The sequence below is a fragment of the Brachionichthys hirsutus genome, chromosome 18, assembly GCF_040956055.1.
Source record: "Brachionichthys hirsutus isolate HB-005 chromosome 18, CSIRO-AGI_Bhir_v1, whole genome shotgun sequence".
In the NCBI taxonomy this organism is placed as follows: Eukaryota; Metazoa; Chordata; class Actinopteri; order Lophiiformes; family Brachionichthyidae; genus Brachionichthys; species Brachionichthys hirsutus.
Window position 1 is genome coordinate 9,247,472 of NC_090914.1, and position 18,102 is coordinate 9,265,573.

Below are 18,102 nucleotides of genomic sequence, written 5' to 3' on the forward strand. Positions count from 1 at the left end.
TAATGTTAGCGAAAGAAGCAGCTCATGTTTAAATCACATGCAGCAGCGCACCGCAAGACAGTTTGCGCTATCAGTAATGGCACAGACATGCTAACCAGCAAATGAAGAGACCGAACCCCCAAAGGCATCAGACGGCGCTCCTGCAGAGTGACGCTAGCGCAACGAGGAGTTTCTGAGGCTTACACAATGTTACGGGAGGAGGGAGGAGGTTCTCTGCTGCTGCAGGCCGAGGGCACTGAAGTCCTTCCAGCGCTACAGCTAGCGCTCCCCCCTCCTGATGAGCGACGCCCACACATCCCCACCCTGCTACTTCAAACCGCATCCCAGGTTGAAAAGAATGTCGCCGCTCGTGGCTCTGCTTCGAATGCGGTCGTGTGATTCCACCGCCTGGCAGTTTCAAAGGTGTCCGACCATCAGAATCCAGGGAGACAGAGGGCGGGGGTTGTTTACGAGTGAACGGTCAGCGTCGGGGGGGAGTCCTTACTGCTCCGTGGGACACAGGTTACGGTCCTTGCAGCAGAAGTAATGCACCACCACGCCGTTTGGATAGCGAGCAAATGCACTGAAAGAGGAGGCGGAGCAAAGATTGGACGCTGATCTAGTGATCTCAATAAAAGCAGACACGCAAACGTAGCGTCACACAATGCGGTGGGATCACATGGAAGCGGCTTACGAGCCTGAACTGCTCCTCCAAGCGTTTACCTGGTTCCTATTTTCTTCTTGCAGACTCTGCAGGTCTTCTCCTCCGTGATGACGCATTTAACCTGCTGGTGGAAGATCCGCTCCTCCTGCACCTGAAGATATTGCATTCGGGAACATCATCAGGCTCCCTCAGGTGAAAGGTCGCTGACCCAGCTGCTTAACGCCCCGTTGTGCAGGACTCACCCGCAGGAACTCGGCCTGCAGCAGACTCTTCAGCACCTGGTTGCAGCGTTTCCTCTGGGCCTTCTCCTCCAGGACGCTCTCCAGGAAGACGCGGATCTCTCGGATCTGGGTGTTCGCTGGCAGCAGATTGATGGCCTGGAAAACATCGGCTTTTTAAAACACTGGTAAAACAAATATCTTTTAAGAACTCTTCCACGAGGGATTTCATTCCATCACCAGATGGCCGTCTGTGGATTTTGATATGAAGGTCATTTCTTTAACAGAAACTTGGGTTTCTATTTCGGGATTACAGGCTAACCTCAAAGGAGAGCGTCTCCCTTTTTGCATTTTCTATCACAAAGGCAGCATTCTGATTAAAAAAAGAATTGGAAAGGCTGCTTTTAAACGAGTCGTGTTTGCTTTAATTCAAACCAAATGCCACACGACCTAATTCTAATTGTGTTATTCTATCTCATTCAGATCCTGCCAAAAACGAGCAACTCTTATCCGGTTCCTTTTCAATGCCATGTCTTGTCTGAATTGGCAGCGATGACTAAATTAGAGAGACGGCACAGAGCCCATTCTTTAGAACTATATATAAAGCCCAGGGCTGAATTAGAAAAAAAGCTCCTGCGTTCTGATTTAAAGGGCAGTTTGAAGCACCGGAGAGGTCGTCGTCTGGGAAAGTTGAAGTTTAAGTACAAGAGTTTTATGCAGAAGTACATATATTAAAAAATAGGCTTATTTTTGAGTGTTATGCCGCCGGGGTTTGTACTGACAAAACCCCCGGCGCCGCTCCGTCCTTGTTTACCTTGGTGGTGTCGAGTTTGCTGTGATGGACCTCCAGGACATGCAGGGCCACCTGCAGGTTGGCCTGGGGCTCCGTCAGCTCCATCTTGATGGGGCCCAGACAGTGGGCGTCAGGGGGCGACAGGTACATCCGCAGCAAAGACAAATAGACCTGAAGGAATGAAGCGCAGCCATTGAAACTTTGGTTTGGTCCACGTTTAATCAACCATCAACATTCAATACTAGAGAAAAATCTATGTACGGCGCTTTCATATATACCTATACTGTATATGAAAGCAGCGTTGATCTTTTCAACCATCTCGCGACAAGAAAGCAAACATTTCCAAAGACGTTGAGCAACTTCGACAATAACAGCTTTAATGGATCCAAATGGGGATCAAACATTTTATAGCCCTGAAAGACAATATCAGCTCACTTCTCTGACATCTTTGTAGAACTGGCTACGCTCTTATCCCCGGAGTGCCTGAGGTATAAATAATCCATTATATTTATTGAACATTTTCCGCAGACAAAAAGGCACTCAGCAGAAAATGATGTTAAGTGGTCATGAAAAAGTGAGAATTTTAAAAAGCAGCAAAATCTAAGAAGGCAAAGAAAGAATGAAATCAGGAAATCATGAAAAGCTACTTACGTCTTTGTTCCCATGGACTAAACTGTTGTAATGTCGGTGACAGTATCTGCAGAAAGATAAAACCAGCTTGGTGTTAACGTCCTTCCAGTTGTGCAGGATGCGGGGGGGGGGGGGGGGGGGGGGAGTACTCACTTTTCAGCCATGCTGGTGTCCTTCAGGATGTGAACGTAGATAAAGAGCGCCTGCTCGTGTTTACCCATCCGTCCCAGAAGCAGAGCTCGCTCCTCCAGGAGGCCTCGGGAGGATAAAGATATTCACATAGAAATACACAAGTAGAGAATATTTGTAAATTCATTTGACAAAAATGACACATTTGCTATTCCTTTCCACATAATCCAGAACCATTAAGGAAAGACAGTATTTGTTTTAAAACATACAACATACACACTGTGGCTGCTACAATATAGTCCAAGGTTGAATTGATAGACAATAAAAAGTGTAAAAACTAAGATAATATTTAATGGGTTTTCATTCATGGAGGGAACTGATCCCTTAAGCAAACTGAATCGATGTCCACCGTTGAAAGACAGTCCTCACCATCAAATGGGAAGTCACTGATGAGTCCGGCTGGTTCATAGCTGGTGGAAGTATCCAGGAAAGACAGCAGCTTGTTCCTGAACTCGCCCAGATCTCCTTCCTCCTCCCCGGCGGCGACAGCTGGGTCTCCTACGACGACACGTGGGTTTTAATGATGCCGCATCTATTTGGACGAGCTGCAATGAAGCGGCTGGTGGACTGAAGGAACGTTCCTCTTGAAACGGTGCATGATGGCGTTTCCATTTGCAGAAACCCTCTTCTCAACCTGTTTTTTTTTTCTCTTAATATTTTATCTGGAATCTTTCTGCACTAAAATAAATGTTCCGATTGAAAACGCAAATGACTAAATCCTGCAGAGCTTTTGAGGCTTTCTTTATGCCGTACCTTCTGGCAGTGAGTTGAGGTACTGCTTCATGAGGCCCTGAACCCGCTCCAGGTAGAGCTGGATCAACACGTTGTGAAATTCCGGGTCCTCGTCTTCCCACACGTTAACGATGTGCTCCAAATACGGGATGGCGAGTTCCTTAAAGCCTTCCTTCAGGAAGTTCAGCACCTTGTGTCTGGGCAACGTCTCCACCTCCGTCAGGTCCTCTGTGAAGATCTGGACAGGAGAGATTTTTACATTTTACATTGACAAAATAAAGAAAGAGTTTTCTTGTGTTTTATACAAACGCTTTGTGTCCCACCTTCAGGCCGTCCTCGGGACAGGTCTTTAACACCCACGGAGAAAACTCAAAGATCATTCCCATATTCTCCACCCCTGCGTGAAGGATGACAATCCTTTAACTTCACCACCACAGTAGGAATGGAGATGCAGCACTTGATTTCAGCAATGATTTAAAGTTATTGACATTTTATGTCTTTTGTTGCACAATAATAAAACAGCACAAAAAAAACCTTCAGTCAGCGCCAGACTCTTGAAAGACCGCAGACCGTGATGCAACAGAAGACAGACAATACTGTAAATGTTACATCCAATATCCACAATAAATCAGGGTGAAGGGTTTCTCAGAGGCGTTGCCAGAACCACCACGGCAGATTAAACACGCCGTCGGACCGTCGATGCTCACCCAGCCGTTGGAGGTACTGCACCGTCCGCTCGTGGCCCTTCAGTGGAGAGTTGGCCTTGGTGGACTGGTCCAGCAGCACCTGCAGGGCTGAGAGAGTAAACCGGGTGAGGAAGAAGGGACGTATGGTTGGAACAGTATGATGAGATCACAGTCAACGGCAGTTTACTATTGTTATTATCAGGAGTAGTAGATGTCGCAATTAGAATGGTCCGTAACGGAATAAAAACGGTCTTATTGTTGAATAAAACAGTGGAATCATGAACTTTTTCTTTTCGTGGAAGTGCATGTTTCAGTCTCCCTCGTCTTATGAATGTGTTTAAAGTGGTAAAAGGCATGCTAGGAAAGCTTCCTCAGGACAAAATCTTGTTGGTTTGGCAAATATCCATTACTGATACTGATACTATTTCTTTTTTGGGAGAATGGAAATCGGTGATATTTGCCTGTTTTCACTCAACCGTTTCCTCTTCTGTGTGTGTGTTAGAGGCGCCCACTGCCATATCTGACAGGCAACCGGCAATAAGGAAACGTCCATTATGCGATAACCCTCAGATTTTAGACCGCAGCACATGGTGAAGCTGAGAACTGCTGCAACCCCGACAACAAAGAGCAAATGTGAGTCGAGTTTTAGTGACGGAAAGCAAGAAAATCATCCCCAGAGTCGTCTCCCCTCCCTCACAGGCAATGCATTGTATAATTCCTCGGTGCACGGGGATTGAACGAGACACACGTGGCGTTGGACTGGTGGACGGGAGCAGCTGGTTCTTATTGGCATAGAGGCAGAGCGAGCAGAGTGATTATACAAGCATAAATTACAGCAGACAGATTAAAGCCAGCCGCGCTCGCAGGCCAGGAACAAAACGACTATTAAGACGGCTGACGGTGTTCCGACCTCGTGCTGCCGCCTCAGGCCTGCGACACATCAATCACACACACAGAATCTATTATTCAAACCAGCTCTAAAGCATACTGCTGCATCGTCAACATGCCAGGATATCCCATAATGCCACTAAATAATGTCTCCCTTGTTTTGCTTTTCTATGATTTCCATATCCTCTTGTGTGTGAGATACACAAATGGATTTGGTTGCAACTTAAACACGTTTGTGACAAATAAAAGTCCTAATCAACGGCGGCGATTTATTTGAGGTGAAGTCACGTCTCGTTTGGTCGCCTGTCGAGTGAGAAACAAAGTCTAAACCTTCAGAGAATAAAACCTTTCAAACATCCTCTCATCCAGGAAAATATTCTACCCGAGTCATCTCAGATTATCACCTGAGAACTGCAACTCCCATTCTCCCACCCTCTGTTTTGTTATCAGTGAGGGCCCCCTAGTGGCTGCAGCTATTATAACCCTGACCCTTACCCTTCTGGTGCAGACCCTTCTTCTCATAGAGAATAATGAGCTCGCTGTACTTGTGGGCCTTTTTCAGGACGTACTCGCTCTCCTCGATGTGGCAGTGGTTGTTTTCCAAGCGAAGGAGGGGGGACACCAGAGCCACGTTGGTCTGGACGCGGGAGGAAACATCAATGCTAATGAAGGACACAAGCTGAGCATTTGAACTGTCTCCCCTTAAAGTAAAAGCAAGTCTGTGTAAAATAGCTTTGTGTTTATGTTCTTAAGTACTTTTTAGAGGACTTGACTAAAGAGGAGGAGTTCACAACCAATATGCTGCAAATGCATCATGGTCCAGTCAAATTAGCATCACAATGAATCATGAAAGAAGAACAGGCCGGACTTACGTGCAGGTAACATTTCAGCAGGGTGGTGTCGATAATCTGCAGCAGTTTTTTGCGGCTTTTGATCGTAGGCGTTCCTTCCATGAGCGGCGACGTTGAGGACGGGTCCGAGTCGTTCAGCTGTTTAACAAGATGGCTGCGTTTCTGTGAAAATAAAGTCACATAAATGCCATTTATTTTTCACCTCTTTTAATTCACGCTGATTTGTTTTTATTTTCACCTTAAATACACTACTAATATAAAACCCTTTGCTTGCTGTCGTTTTAGGGCCAATCCCAACCCAAGGAATGATGGGTTAGGGCTAAAAAGAACACACACACACACACACACACACACACACACACACACACACCTGGGTGAGGTAATCGATCAGAGCCAGGTGAGCCTTCTCCAGCTCCGCCCCGGACAGGGAGGGCAGAGGGTTGGGATAGTGCAGCTGTTTGCGGTAGTCCGGCGGGAGCAGGTCGGGATACAGTCCGATCACGTGGGTGGGGTCTGCAGATCACAGGACGGGACACAGATGAGAAGGCAACAAGATCATAACTGGAGCGGAGAAATGATTTTTCAATCATGTTTGAACTCCATCGACAATGAGCAAAATTCAATTCCAGGGTAAACTTTATTGGTTGTTACAACTTCAGTGCAACTTTTCTATTAAGGGCCACAACTCCTGGAAAAACAGTCCAACAGTCTCCAAACTTCGGCTGAAGTCACGCGTCCCTTGGGAAGGAGGGGAACCTCACCTGTGCCGAGTTTGGCAAACACCTGCATGGAATCATCAAATCTCTTCTGGCAAAACAGGTTGAAGGCGAAGAGATTCTGGATGTGATGTATCTGCTGCTTCTTATCGCCCTCCGAATCGTCCTTCATCTTCTGGCAGAAAGAAAGAAAAAGTCAGAAAACGCATCAAAATGTCTCCAGTCACTAAAAAGCTCGCTTCCAAAAAGGTTAAATTCCTGGAAGCCCCCCTGGAAAGACAGATTGGCAGATACGCCGACCGTAATGCAAGAAGCCACGAGCGTTTAAAGGATAAAGGTGAGGAATTTATGGTTCCTCTACTCGGAGCTACAGCTCTAATTGAATCTTAAGGAATTTCATAACAAGGTTTAACAAGCGAAGCTCACCGCCAGCTGAAGAGCCAACTCAAACTGCTTGTCCTGAAGAAGCTGCCGGATCTGGCTGGATATCGGCACGGGAACCAGGCGCCACACAAAGTGGTTACTGGCCACGTAAACAACGTTTGGCCTGAGACAGATGGGAGAACGGGTTTGAATTAAAATGTGCCCCGTCAGAAAGAACCACCATCCAATCAGACGCCAGGGGAACCGATGAAAGCAACAAGTTAGTCATTATGTCTTTTTTTTAAGGGCTCGGTTACCCGGCTGAAGTGATGAAACGGGGTCTCTGCAGCTCCACGCTCTGCACCAGGAGCCTCGGCTCAAAGGTGCGGATCTCCACGAACCGGGGGAGGACGGCTATGATGTACGGCGGCTGGTGCTCTGAAGCGAGGCGACAGGGATACGTTTAACTGCATGATAAAACGCGATGAAGCTGAAACCATGGGAACGGGAACGGGAAGGACATTCAAATCACACGGCAGATTTATTTTCTATTTGCGTGGTAGCGACCTACCCATTGCTATCGGGATGTCTGTCCAGTTCAGGGCACACTTCTGGGTGCAAACGCCCTCCTCGTTTAACACTACAGTCAGGTCATCCTGACCGACGGCCACCTTCCCATCAGCCAGCGGGGCAACCAGAGGCTCCAGCTGTTTCCCAGTGGGGAAAAGCTCCTTGATGGAGCCGCGGCCATCCATCTGGTTCACGGGAGAGTTGGTGTGAGTGAAGGAAGGAAAGACGCAGCCTAATAGTAACATCTGAAGCTTTACTAATACAGTCAGTAAGTGAGCGATGGGCGGATTATCTAAGTGTATGCGACACACACCCGAATGAGGTAATAGTCTCGTTTAAAACCAACACAGATGGAGTTTTCACACCAAGCCATGGATTTTGGAATATCCGGAGCGCCAAAGTCCCCCTGATGGATAAAAGAAAACGTGTCTGATGGAGTCTTGGATCAAACTGCAGCGAGTCACATCTCAAATGTACATTATTTTACCTGCAGTTCATGAAACTCTCGATCCTTCCAGTAATAAAGCTGGAGTTTCTTTTTAACGGCGACACACATTCTCAGTCTTTCCTCTCCTGTGCTGGTTTGCTGAAAACAAAAATAAATAGTGACACAGGAAGACACTGACAAGAGTGCTTTTTGCTTAACTAGCCCAGCATTTTAGCCGACTAGCAGCATGCGTGTAGACTAAAGTGAATATTATTAACACTGTAAGGGTTTAGAATTTAAAGTGACTGGAACTGACTTGGAGATCACAGGCAAAGAGCGTTGCTCCTTTAGCTTTGGATAGCACGGTGATCTGCTGGAAGGTAAGGAGGTCATGGACGTGGATATTGTTCTCTGCAGATGAACACATGAAATAGTCTTTGACTGATAAGAGAATGAAGATCAATCGTTTGTGTCAAATCAGTAGAAAAGTGCAGATTCATGGCTGAACTATAACCTACATGAACTTTCATATCTACGTTAGGGAGAGAAACTTACCGAGCAGACTGACAAGGATTTTGTACTGAGAGACAACATAAAGCTGCAGAAGAAGTGAAAACACAAAAGAGTGAACCAACACAGCAGGTAGTCGTGAAATTGATCGATGCAGAAATCACTGAAGTCTTATGTACCTGCTGAATCTTCTTTGAGAAGTTCTTATTTGATTTTTCCAGTGTCACCTCAAACCGATTGGTACCTAAGGGGGAAAAAAAGACATCGGAAATGACTAAACTTTTAATTTGAAGCAGAAAAACACATTGTCGAAATGGTCTGCAAGGAATAAGCAGTTCGATTATCCCCTTTGCTCTTCGTACATGCATCCTTCTTTATTCGGTAGAGGAGAAGATGCCCCGGCTTCGTTCCCACAAGCAGCCAGTCCTCTGTAAAGGAAGAACTAACAATCAAGGTCTAAACTCCCATATGGACAGTTTTTGTTTTGTTTTGGTCAAATAACGAAAGTCCAGCAGAGGACGAGGTTGACAGAAACTTACCCCACGCCGCCAGGCATTCAATTTGAAGAGGAAGTTTTTCTAAGATAGGCACTGGTTCATACGCGTCATGCATCTCGAAGCGATATTGTTGACTCAATCATAGACCGTTCTGATGGATAAATCCCACAAAGGAGTCGATGCTACATCAGCTAACTGAACGACCGATGATGAGTCTGTCAGGCTGGGGGGGGGGAGATCTTATGTCTCCATCAAACGACTGAGCTGAGTCTCGGTTGGGTTGGAGAGGAAATCCAACAGGGTATACTCTGATAACGTTGAGTTTCGCTGTGCTAAGAGGTTTGGCTTGTTAGCCAGCTATCTCTCCAACCAAAACAACAGCTCATCGCTAGCTTGTTAGCAAGCAAAACATTGTTCCTGTTTTTACTCCATGTCACCTGAAGTCCAAACAATCGCAGTTATTTAGTTTATCGATAAGGACTAACACAACTTCTATGCAATTTAAAATTAAATGCTACCCTCTGTATTGGCCGTAGCATTTAGTTTGCGTTATGCTAGTTAGCTAAATTTTTACTTCCTCATTTGTGTTGACGGCTGCGCGAGCAGGGTTTGACAGGCACGTGACTTGGCGCGCTCTTACTCACGAGGAACGCATTAAAGGCGCAGTGACTAGATTTGTAAAGGTTCAAGGTTCAAGGTTCAAGGTTACTTTGTAGTACAGTACAGTAATATAAGTGTCATGCTATTCTCCCGAGACTTCATAAAAAGATGTCTCGCACGAAGAAAAAGTGCAAAAATAAGTCAAAATAATGCTTAAAAACTGCTGCACATTATGTAAGATTGTTTCGAAATACAATAGTTTTGAAATTATATACTGAGGATCTAACAAGGGTAGACTTAAGTACAATAATTGAGGTATAGAAAAGTATTACTTGTGTAAAACTTGTACTTTTTCCATTTTGTGATTTCAAACGAAATATTTACAGCTTAAAAAAAATCATTTTAACTGAGTACTATTTGTTTACCGAAATCTGAAATCATTGGTTGGCTGTAAATTTTTTTCCATCTGTTAATTAGTATTCAAGTATTTGTTCGACAGTAAAAAATAAAAATAAAACAACTTGCACAGAAATCAGGTTTTAATACAAATTTTATGAGCAGAACATAGGCAATAAGCCATACAATATCATCAGCTTCACATTACTATGCAGACTCACATCGATAGATTGGGCTTTACTGTCTCTCTACAATAAAATATCCTAAACAAGACATGAATATAAAAAAAACAACCCATAAATTAAGGAATTTGGAGAATCCACACATTCTGGAGAAGATTGCGACAGGACGGAAATATTGATTTCACCAGTTAAGGCAGGATTATTTGGTTGTGCGACAAAAAAATCATCTGTTTTTTTCACCATGAAGTGTTACTGAAGTCCAACAAAAGTCCAGTCAGGCCGGACTGACACACTAGATTCAATAGCTAAAAATAATTTTAATTTGGTGATAAAATGAAGCAGATCTAAATCACAGCTGAATGTGAAAAGCTTTTTATAGAAGTGAAAACATCCCTAAAATTAGACATGGCCTCATTACTAGAAAATAGCTATAGAAGATTTTATTTTTACAACATAACTCCACACGCTGAGGAGTCTTTCACTTGCCAGTAATGAACTTAAAATTACTATCAGTCACATTTTCAGCTGGCTGAATGTTTGTGTTGAGATCACACCTGATAGAAGTGAGCTGATTTACTCCTGCGTACAAAATGAGCAATTTGTCGCACTGCTCATCGCTAAAAGGCTCGTTACATTCTCCAACTCTAGGAAATGGCGTTCTATCATCACAAGGATCCCCAAAAACACAACTGTAGAATGTTTTACCCTGACAAATGTGATATGTTTCAAGTATCTACTGATGCAGCTGTGGATATTCAGGATTACTCAATTAGCCAGACAACAGTATTAAGGGATATATTCGTGTTGTTCGTTTTTTATCAGTGTTATGTTGTGTTAACAAAAAGACATGACCTCAGTGGTGCCATTAAAACACTCGTTATCTGGCTAAAAGGATAATTATATATAGAGGGTGTGCTGAGACAGATCAAACATTTAAACATTAATACATTTAGAAGTGTCTGATGGTTGTGTTGGTTTTCATAGCATAATACCTCTTGAGTGTTTTCTCATCTCATCAATCAGAGTGGGTCACCGCTGTATTTTGTTTGAATATCTTACACTCTAAGAAACCAAATGCTGCTTCAGTATTGAAGCAGTCTAAAACCACAGTGCAAGATTTTCTGAAATATTCCACTTTTCACAAGGACACTGTCAAACGCCGCGGTTTGACTTGATCATTAGCGAGGAAAAGGAAACATTCGCAGAAGTGTTCTGCCGCATCGGTTCATCAGATTCACCCCCTCCCGGAACACCGAGCTCGACTTCAGCGGTCAACCGAACCAACTTCAGGTCAAACAGCACATAATGCACCAGTCACGCTTCTGCGAGTTCCCTGCAGTGATACAAAAACGCCTGGGAAATAAAACTCAAAATGCAAAGTGTCTTGAGAGAACAGTTGGCTTTGCCCACATTTTTTTTGGTAATCAGCCCACTCGGCATCTTTTGCTGCTTCGAGTGAAACTGCTTTCTTTGTGATTCTGGCGTTTGCTTCTACTCCATTTTGGATCGCTCCATCTTGGTTTTCAGAATTTCCTAGGAAACGAGAACACAGATCAATGAAAATGCAGTCATGTGATCGGGGGGCGGGGTATTTTTAATGGAAGTCATGGGACAAAGTCAAAGGGCTCTTTACCTCTTCCTCATCTAGCATTACAGGGAGCGCTCTGTGGAGGAAGGAAACAAACTACTGATTTACTCCAGTTGTGTACTTCTACAGTTGCGTCTTCCACCACTTTGAGCTTAGCGAATAAAATTCTAAATGACTGTACGTACACATCGGCTACAGTTGTAGGAATGTTCTCCTCAACCCATTTTAGGTCTTCATCCTGGTAAAATGTGTTCAGAGTTTAGAGATGCAGAAGTCATAAATCGTGAGTGCAAACACAATAAATGGGGGGGGGGGGGGGGGGGGGGGACACGACTTTCAACCCACCTCTTTACTCAACAACTTCTGGGAGCCATTAGAATCAGGCCTTGATCCTCTCATTTTCATTCCTCCTAGATAAATAAAAAGACAATTAAAATTGTGTGTTAGCACATCTATTTACATTCTTAACACTGTATGAATCAATTATTGATTAGCCGCTCGTCTCTCCTCACAATTCACGACAGTAGCAGGATAGGTCTTACCATAAGCCTCATTCAGCATGGGCTCCTTGGCCTCTTCCTCATCATCATCTTCATCAATCAAAGGAGAATGAGAGAACCTGAGAGAAAACAGGATGAAAAATGGTACATTCTGTACTCTTGGCATGGTGGCGCAGTGAGTAGTGGGTATGCTCTTCCTGTATTTGACATGTAATTTAGGTGAACTGATTGTTCATAGGTGCGTGTGAACAGTTGTCTGAGGTCACCTCATCTATGAGATGGATGCATTATCTTGGTGTAATCAACTCAAACATGCAGCCAACATGCGGTATATCTGTGTGACTTTGAAGTGAACCAGACTGCGAGTGAAACTTGTGATACGAGCAGAAAGTAATGTGAAGCGAGGAGCTTCCCTCTGCGTACATCTTGTCCTGTGCAGGAGGGTCAACTGAAGTAATTAACACATTCTGTTAAAAGTCCTTTGTACTATGTTTTACGACCCTCTTCTCTAGCTGCAGATAAAGACTCCAGATCCGTTTCTGGCTGGACATATGATCATTGTTCAATAAATGTTTGAGACCAATTTGAACGTTTCCTGCGACTTCAGTCGGAGCCGTCAATAAAAGAACTAGAAGAGGGCAAGGTGAAAAATGCTGTCCTTTAACAATTTGGGATGATAAACAGGATCATTTCCAGATCCTCTGACCTCTGGCTGTTAGCAGAGGGCCGCAGTAGCACCATGATAACCAACAGAATGGTTGAGAACAGCAGACGCCAGAAGGCATCGTCCACCCACAAGTCCCTCCAACCCTGTGGAAGAGATTTATAAAAAAAAAAAAATAGCAAAAGGTGAACACAGATGGATGTTTTCAGGCTCACCTTTCATCTCTTATTAAACAGAGGAATCAGTGATCCTCCGATCGATCAGCAGAAAACGAACTCACCCTCTGGCAGTCGACCAGCTTGAAGACTTTGGTGGTCCAGATGATGAATATGATGGAAGCTGTGGACGCAAACGCAAATCGTGAAACCTCCCCTCAGCAGACCCAAAACCAGAGAAGAGAAGTCGAGTGCTGACAGTGCGATTCTTGGGTGGGGGGCTAGTAACGCTAGCATAGCCCGGAGCCTCAGGTAGAGAGGGACATAGACGTCTTCCTCGTAGATAGATAACCCATCCAGGATGCTACTCACCGACGACAGAGAAGATGAGAGTGTTGGTGAAGTGCTGATACAAAGACAGTTTCACCACATTCCTGCGGAGCTTCAGGAGACGAGTGGTTTGAGACAGACTGATGAAAATGTGAGTCTAGGTCAAGGAGAACAAACTGTATGCACGCCCAAATAAGCAGAGTCAATCGGCGATGATTCTGAAGATGGGTGAAGGATATCCACCACATGACGCAGGAGTCAATAAGAGAAAGGCTGAGATTAGCCACCAGGGCGACCGTCCCGTAGAAACCCTGGATTAAAAAGACAAGTGTAAGATTTTAGAAGACTTTGGACCTGAGGACAGAGAGTGTGGGTTTCTGTGTGGGTTTTAAACACAAGATAAGATTACGGTCTGGAAATAATGGCGGTCTCCCTCCCCTGTAGCTGCCTCCTGATGAATCCCATCTTCTCATCGAGCTACACCTCCTCCCTCCGGCCTATTTTCTTATCTCAAATTTGTTTGTAGAATTTTGTTTTCAGACCTTTCGACCCTCTGCTGCGTCTTCGGGCTGTTTCTGAATATTTCTCTTTGATCAAGGTCGTCATTCCCGATTATCATCGCACCAACCCTCCAGAAGCGTCTCGCTCCCGCTGTCTCCTCTACTCAAATACAATTCAATTATTTACTGCATTGAATGCTGCGCCAGGCAAATAGTTGTATGCAAAAATGCACGCTCAGCATCGCAAAGCCTGCGGAGGATGAAGTCTGGACTGTGGTGAAAGTCACTGCAGGAACAAAAACCTTTGAACTGTAATAAAAAAAGAAACTGGAACGTGTGTGTCTCTGGGTTGGTTTTAATTTTGACATATTTTGGGATGGGTGCTGGGTGGCTATCAATCAGGCTATCACATCAGGGATATATCGTTTCATGTACTTCCAAAGGTCAATTCAGTGATTTCCATTTATTTAAATTTCAAATCTTAAATGTGATTTTTTTGTTTTCAGATATCACGCATCCACTTGAAACAATCCATTGTAAAAATCAAATTTCTTCTCGTCTCACTGAATCCACCTCCGGTTCTGTTACCGTCCCCCCCGTACATTAAATACTTCCTGTTATCGTTTCACAATAAAAGCATTTAACGGCACAGCGCAATCTGATGGGTGTTGGAAAAAGTGGCGGGTGGAGTTTAATTTAAAGCAAATACTTACACCTGTCACCCTCAGCACTCCTTCCACAGATGAGAAGAGCAGGAAGAGAAGGCCAACAGCAGCCAGCCGGTGCACAGTGGTCCCCAGCCTGGGCCTGGAGGAGAGAGGCCCATTCAAAAGCAGCGGCAAAAGAATGTGTCTGGAATTTAAATGAATCTACTGAGACGTACGCCGCCGCCGCCGTGAACCTACCTGACGATGCCATAGCCAAGACTGACAATGAGGACCAGGATTCTGGCGAGAGACCTTTTGAGTGCAGAGAGCAGCTCAGCGAATATGACGGCACCTTGAACTGCGAAGGTGCACGAACAAAAATAAACAAACAAGCAAAATAGAAAACAAACAAACAATCAGCCTCTCACGACGAGCACAAGATGAACTAACCGTAGTCTCCTTTGTAGCGGATGCTCTGGTACTCGGAGTAAAACACAGCTTTTTCCAGCATGCCGAGGATGATGACAGCGCCGATCCAGAACTGGATCCGCAGCAGATCTCTCCAGTAGCAGGCGCACCAGAAGAGCCAGAGGGCCCCAAACAGCACGTACACGATGCACATGATCATGAAGAACTGAAGAGGACAGGACAAGAAACGGCTTCGGCTTAATTCACATTGCACCGACGACGAGACTGGAACAAACACCCTCCGAAGCACATACCATCATCAGGGGCCAGTCTGCTGGAGAAGAGTAATCGTGAGGTCCCTTCATCTCAACTCTCACTGATAAAAAAGAAAAGAAAATCATTCTTTCCCCTTCAGACGTTCTATGAAACAACATCTAAAGCTCCTGCAGAGAAATGCAGCCATTTCTCACTGGCGAAGGCGAAGCTGGGCTCCGCTCCGATGTCGTCATCCTCGACCCCACGAACCAAAGGCTGCACCTTCACGATGAACAGATAGGGGCTGTCCTCCCACGACGTGGCCACGGCACCGATGGCCTGCCGAACGACGTTCGCAAACAACAAATCAGGAGTGCTATTTTCTCATTTCTATTTTTTATCCAGGAGTCAGCTGGATTCGAGGCACCTGGAGCTCTCATGACTCATGCTTTGCCCTCGCTCGTTCACACAGTCGTCATTCAGTCAACATCCACACCCACATGCTTTGTTTGACTTTCCCTTCACGGCATAAAGTCTCATCTCGACTTTTCAGGATGTAGAAGGACACGACTCCAGTTCATTTAACATGAAATAGAACGATCGCTTCTTACCGGCTTGTCAGGCCAAATCTGGCTCTGATTTGACGGGTCACTCTAGACAGAGCGGAGAGTGAACAGTCAACACAAACAGAACCTTAAAACAGTTGGACATTTAAGCATTATAATAGGTGGTTTAATAATTCATGGCCGGCAACTCACGCTTGGGCTGGTGAGGGGTTGGTACGGGCTGAACTCTGCATAATACACCTAGGTGAGCAGATAGAGGAAAGGAGCTGCACTAATAAAGACTGGGGCTACATTTATGTACAGCGTGGTCATCATTTGTTTGTCCCTGTGCTCTATCTATTCTTGTAAACGACGTTCGCCTCGACCGCAAACCTTGGGCAAGAAGAGCGATGAGCAGTTGTCGAAGTACATGTAGCCTTGACTGTAGAAGCCTCTCCAGCCGTCTTTCAACATGTGGTCCATCCCGACCATGTTGATCGCTTTGCTGTCCTACGGAGGAGGGAGATCAGTCACACCATGAACCGGGCCGACCCCGACAACGGCAAGGACGCCGATTGCGTTGCAGCACATTTGAGATTGCATGTAGCTCAAGATCATCGGGTGGCCGTTGATCTTATCAACTGTTGTGATTTAGCTGGCGGCAAAAGGGAGTATAGAGGAAAACACGTTCTAAAACGTGTCTGAGCGTTAAAAGCACGGACGAATACTCACTGGTGTGTTGAAGACCTCATTGTAGCAAACAGAGGAGCGCAGGTACCAGCTGATGTTGAAGGCCAGGTTTCTCTCGCATGACCTCGCGTCACCCTGGACTGCAGAGACAAAAGACAACCAGTTGTTTCTCACTTCATGGGAACCGACTGCTGCCGCAAACTGCTGTGCTACTTGGTTTTTAATGGGATTTGCACTAGAATGGTGCCGTGGCCCATGCCCCACCTCTCCTAAATGTTTTGTGGAGGTCAGGTCAGGAATTTTTCAGACTTTCTTTGGCCGTACCGCATTTCGCTTTGCAGCAGTTGATGACTGAAAGTCATTACAGAACAGCTTTTGTAATGGATTTACTACTTCTGTTTCCATACTTAAAGATAAATATAAACTTGTCAAACTTGAAAATCCACAGGTTTATTCTGACTGGGTGTTAATGTGAATAATTAAATGGAGGCAGATACAGGAATACGTCCACCACAGTACATTATATTATGCCCACGTGTTTTAGGAAACAAACGAACGTGACGAACCAGTCAGTCTACTCACACTTCATGAAGATGGTGGTGTTGGCATATAGTGTCTTTCGAAAGACAGCATCCTGTGTCTGAAAACACAACAGAGTCCAAATGATTCGATCAAACAAATCTAGCCAATGTTGATACATTTAAAAGGTTTGGTGCGTAGTTTTTTTTTTTAATGTCCCACTCATAATTATGTCTTTGGTGGAGTGTGATCACCTGGAAAAGATCACTTTGTTGCTGCTGAATTAAAGATCTGTGTAAAAATACTTTAAAAAAATCCCTTTGCAGGGTTTAACATTTCTATAAATGAATAAAGAAAAAAGAAGCCATCGAGCAAATCAAAGACAGAGAAAAATACAGTAAAATACAAGTATGGTTGAGTAGAAAAAGTAGTGGATATAATCACTACCCTTTGTTTTAATCGAGTACATCATGTTTACATTTCTAGTTAACCCTAACCCTAACCCTAGCCTATTTTCTATGCTAATACCATTTATGTCCTAAAACATGTCCTGCCTTTGGTCAGTCCCACTGTTAACGTACGTAAGCTAGCACTACTGTTTAGCATCAATGACAGAGAGCGTTATAACTAAACCTGTAATATAAAACAGAGCAATGTAAACCACCTTATTCCCAATAAAAAGCTCAAATCGTCAGACTAGCGAAATCAAAAACTGTCAAAGTGCACTGTGCCAATCTGCTGAATGGGGAGTAGCTAGGGGAGGCTAGGTAGCTACCTGTGCTAACAGCTGCTACAGAAGCTTTAGCACGACATGCTATATGACAGCCGTAAAAACAAATGCTGCTGGTGCAACACTGACCGAGTTGATGTCCACCGTCCACACGGAGACCTCCGCCGCTGTCCCGACGCGACAAAGTATGGTAAACAACAGCAAGCATGACCGACACGTCCGTCCATCCGGCGTCTTCATTACAGCGTCTACTCCTGGGTCAGACCCCTATCCGCCTCCAAGTCCGGGAGGCTCGGGTGTAGTTTACGCTGTGACCACCTGACGGCGGCAGAACACTCAAAGCAGCGAGCATGAAGCTCCTCCTACAATCAGAGATAGCGTGTAGCCGAGATAAAGAAGGAAGGCCTATGCGGAGGACTGTCAACAAACTGCGGCAGGTTCCGTGTGCTTTATTAAAGTGTCCCCCGTTGCCCCAGTGCCCCGGTACAAAGGTTCCTACCACACAGTTATCCCTTAATTTATTATTAAATACACATGTATTCCATGGTTTTCTTCTCGGGAATATGCTCATTTTTGTAATGTAAAAGTAGTCTCCTTCAAGCCGAATCAGAAATTATTACATTATGTAAAACGCACAAATTTTCTAACATTATATCTCCATAGTTAATTATCCTAGTTTT

General features: G+C 44.8%; 2 protein-coding genes across 2 annotated transcripts; both read right to left on the reverse strand.

Moving 5' to 3' along the window:
* Positions 1-458: 458 nt before the first annotated feature.
* Positions 459-8,985, reverse strand: vps39 (VPS39 subunit of HOPS complex). Its single transcript, XM_068751715.1, has 24 exons — positions 8,756-8,985; positions 8,579-8,644; positions 8,396-8,460; positions 8,262-8,304; positions 8,023-8,117; positions 7,767-7,865; positions 7,593-7,685; positions 7,281-7,464; positions 7,027-7,147; positions 6,773-6,893; positions 6,392-6,521; positions 6,001-6,143; positions 5,652-5,792; positions 5,275-5,416; positions 3,913-3,999; positions 3,529-3,602; positions 3,227-3,443; positions 2,843-2,971; positions 2,438-2,540; positions 2,306-2,351; positions 1,676-1,825; positions 886-1,020; positions 703-794; positions 459-562 (listed from the first exon to the last, which is right to left on the reverse strand). Exons 1-24 carry the CDS (start codon positions 8,826-8,828, stop codon positions 481-483), a joined length of 2,631 nt encoding a protein of 876 aa, XP_068607816.1. The 5' UTR covers positions 8,829-8,985; the 3' UTR covers positions 459-480.
* Positions 8,986-9,842: 857 nt separating this feature from the next.
* LOC137907329 (transmembrane protein 87A-like) lies at positions 9,843-17,662 on the reverse strand. Its single transcript, XM_068751645.1, has 20 exons — positions 17,552-17,662; positions 16,756-16,813; positions 16,216-16,313; positions 15,877-15,993; positions 15,697-15,744; positions 15,550-15,591; positions 15,154-15,277; positions 14,998-15,059; positions 14,726-14,909; positions 14,534-14,633; positions 14,342-14,435; positions 13,368-13,439; positions 13,171-13,279; positions 12,924-12,982; positions 12,686-12,789; positions 12,022-12,098; positions 11,825-11,889; positions 11,665-11,717; positions 11,525-11,555; positions 9,843-11,424 (listed from the first exon to the last, which is right to left on the reverse strand). Exons 1-20 carry the CDS (start codon positions 17,660-17,662, stop codon positions 11,383-11,385), a joined length of 1,650 nt encoding a protein of 549 aa, XP_068607746.1. The 3' UTR covers positions 9,843-11,382.
* Between the last annotated feature and the right edge of the window lie 440 nt (positions 17,663-18,102).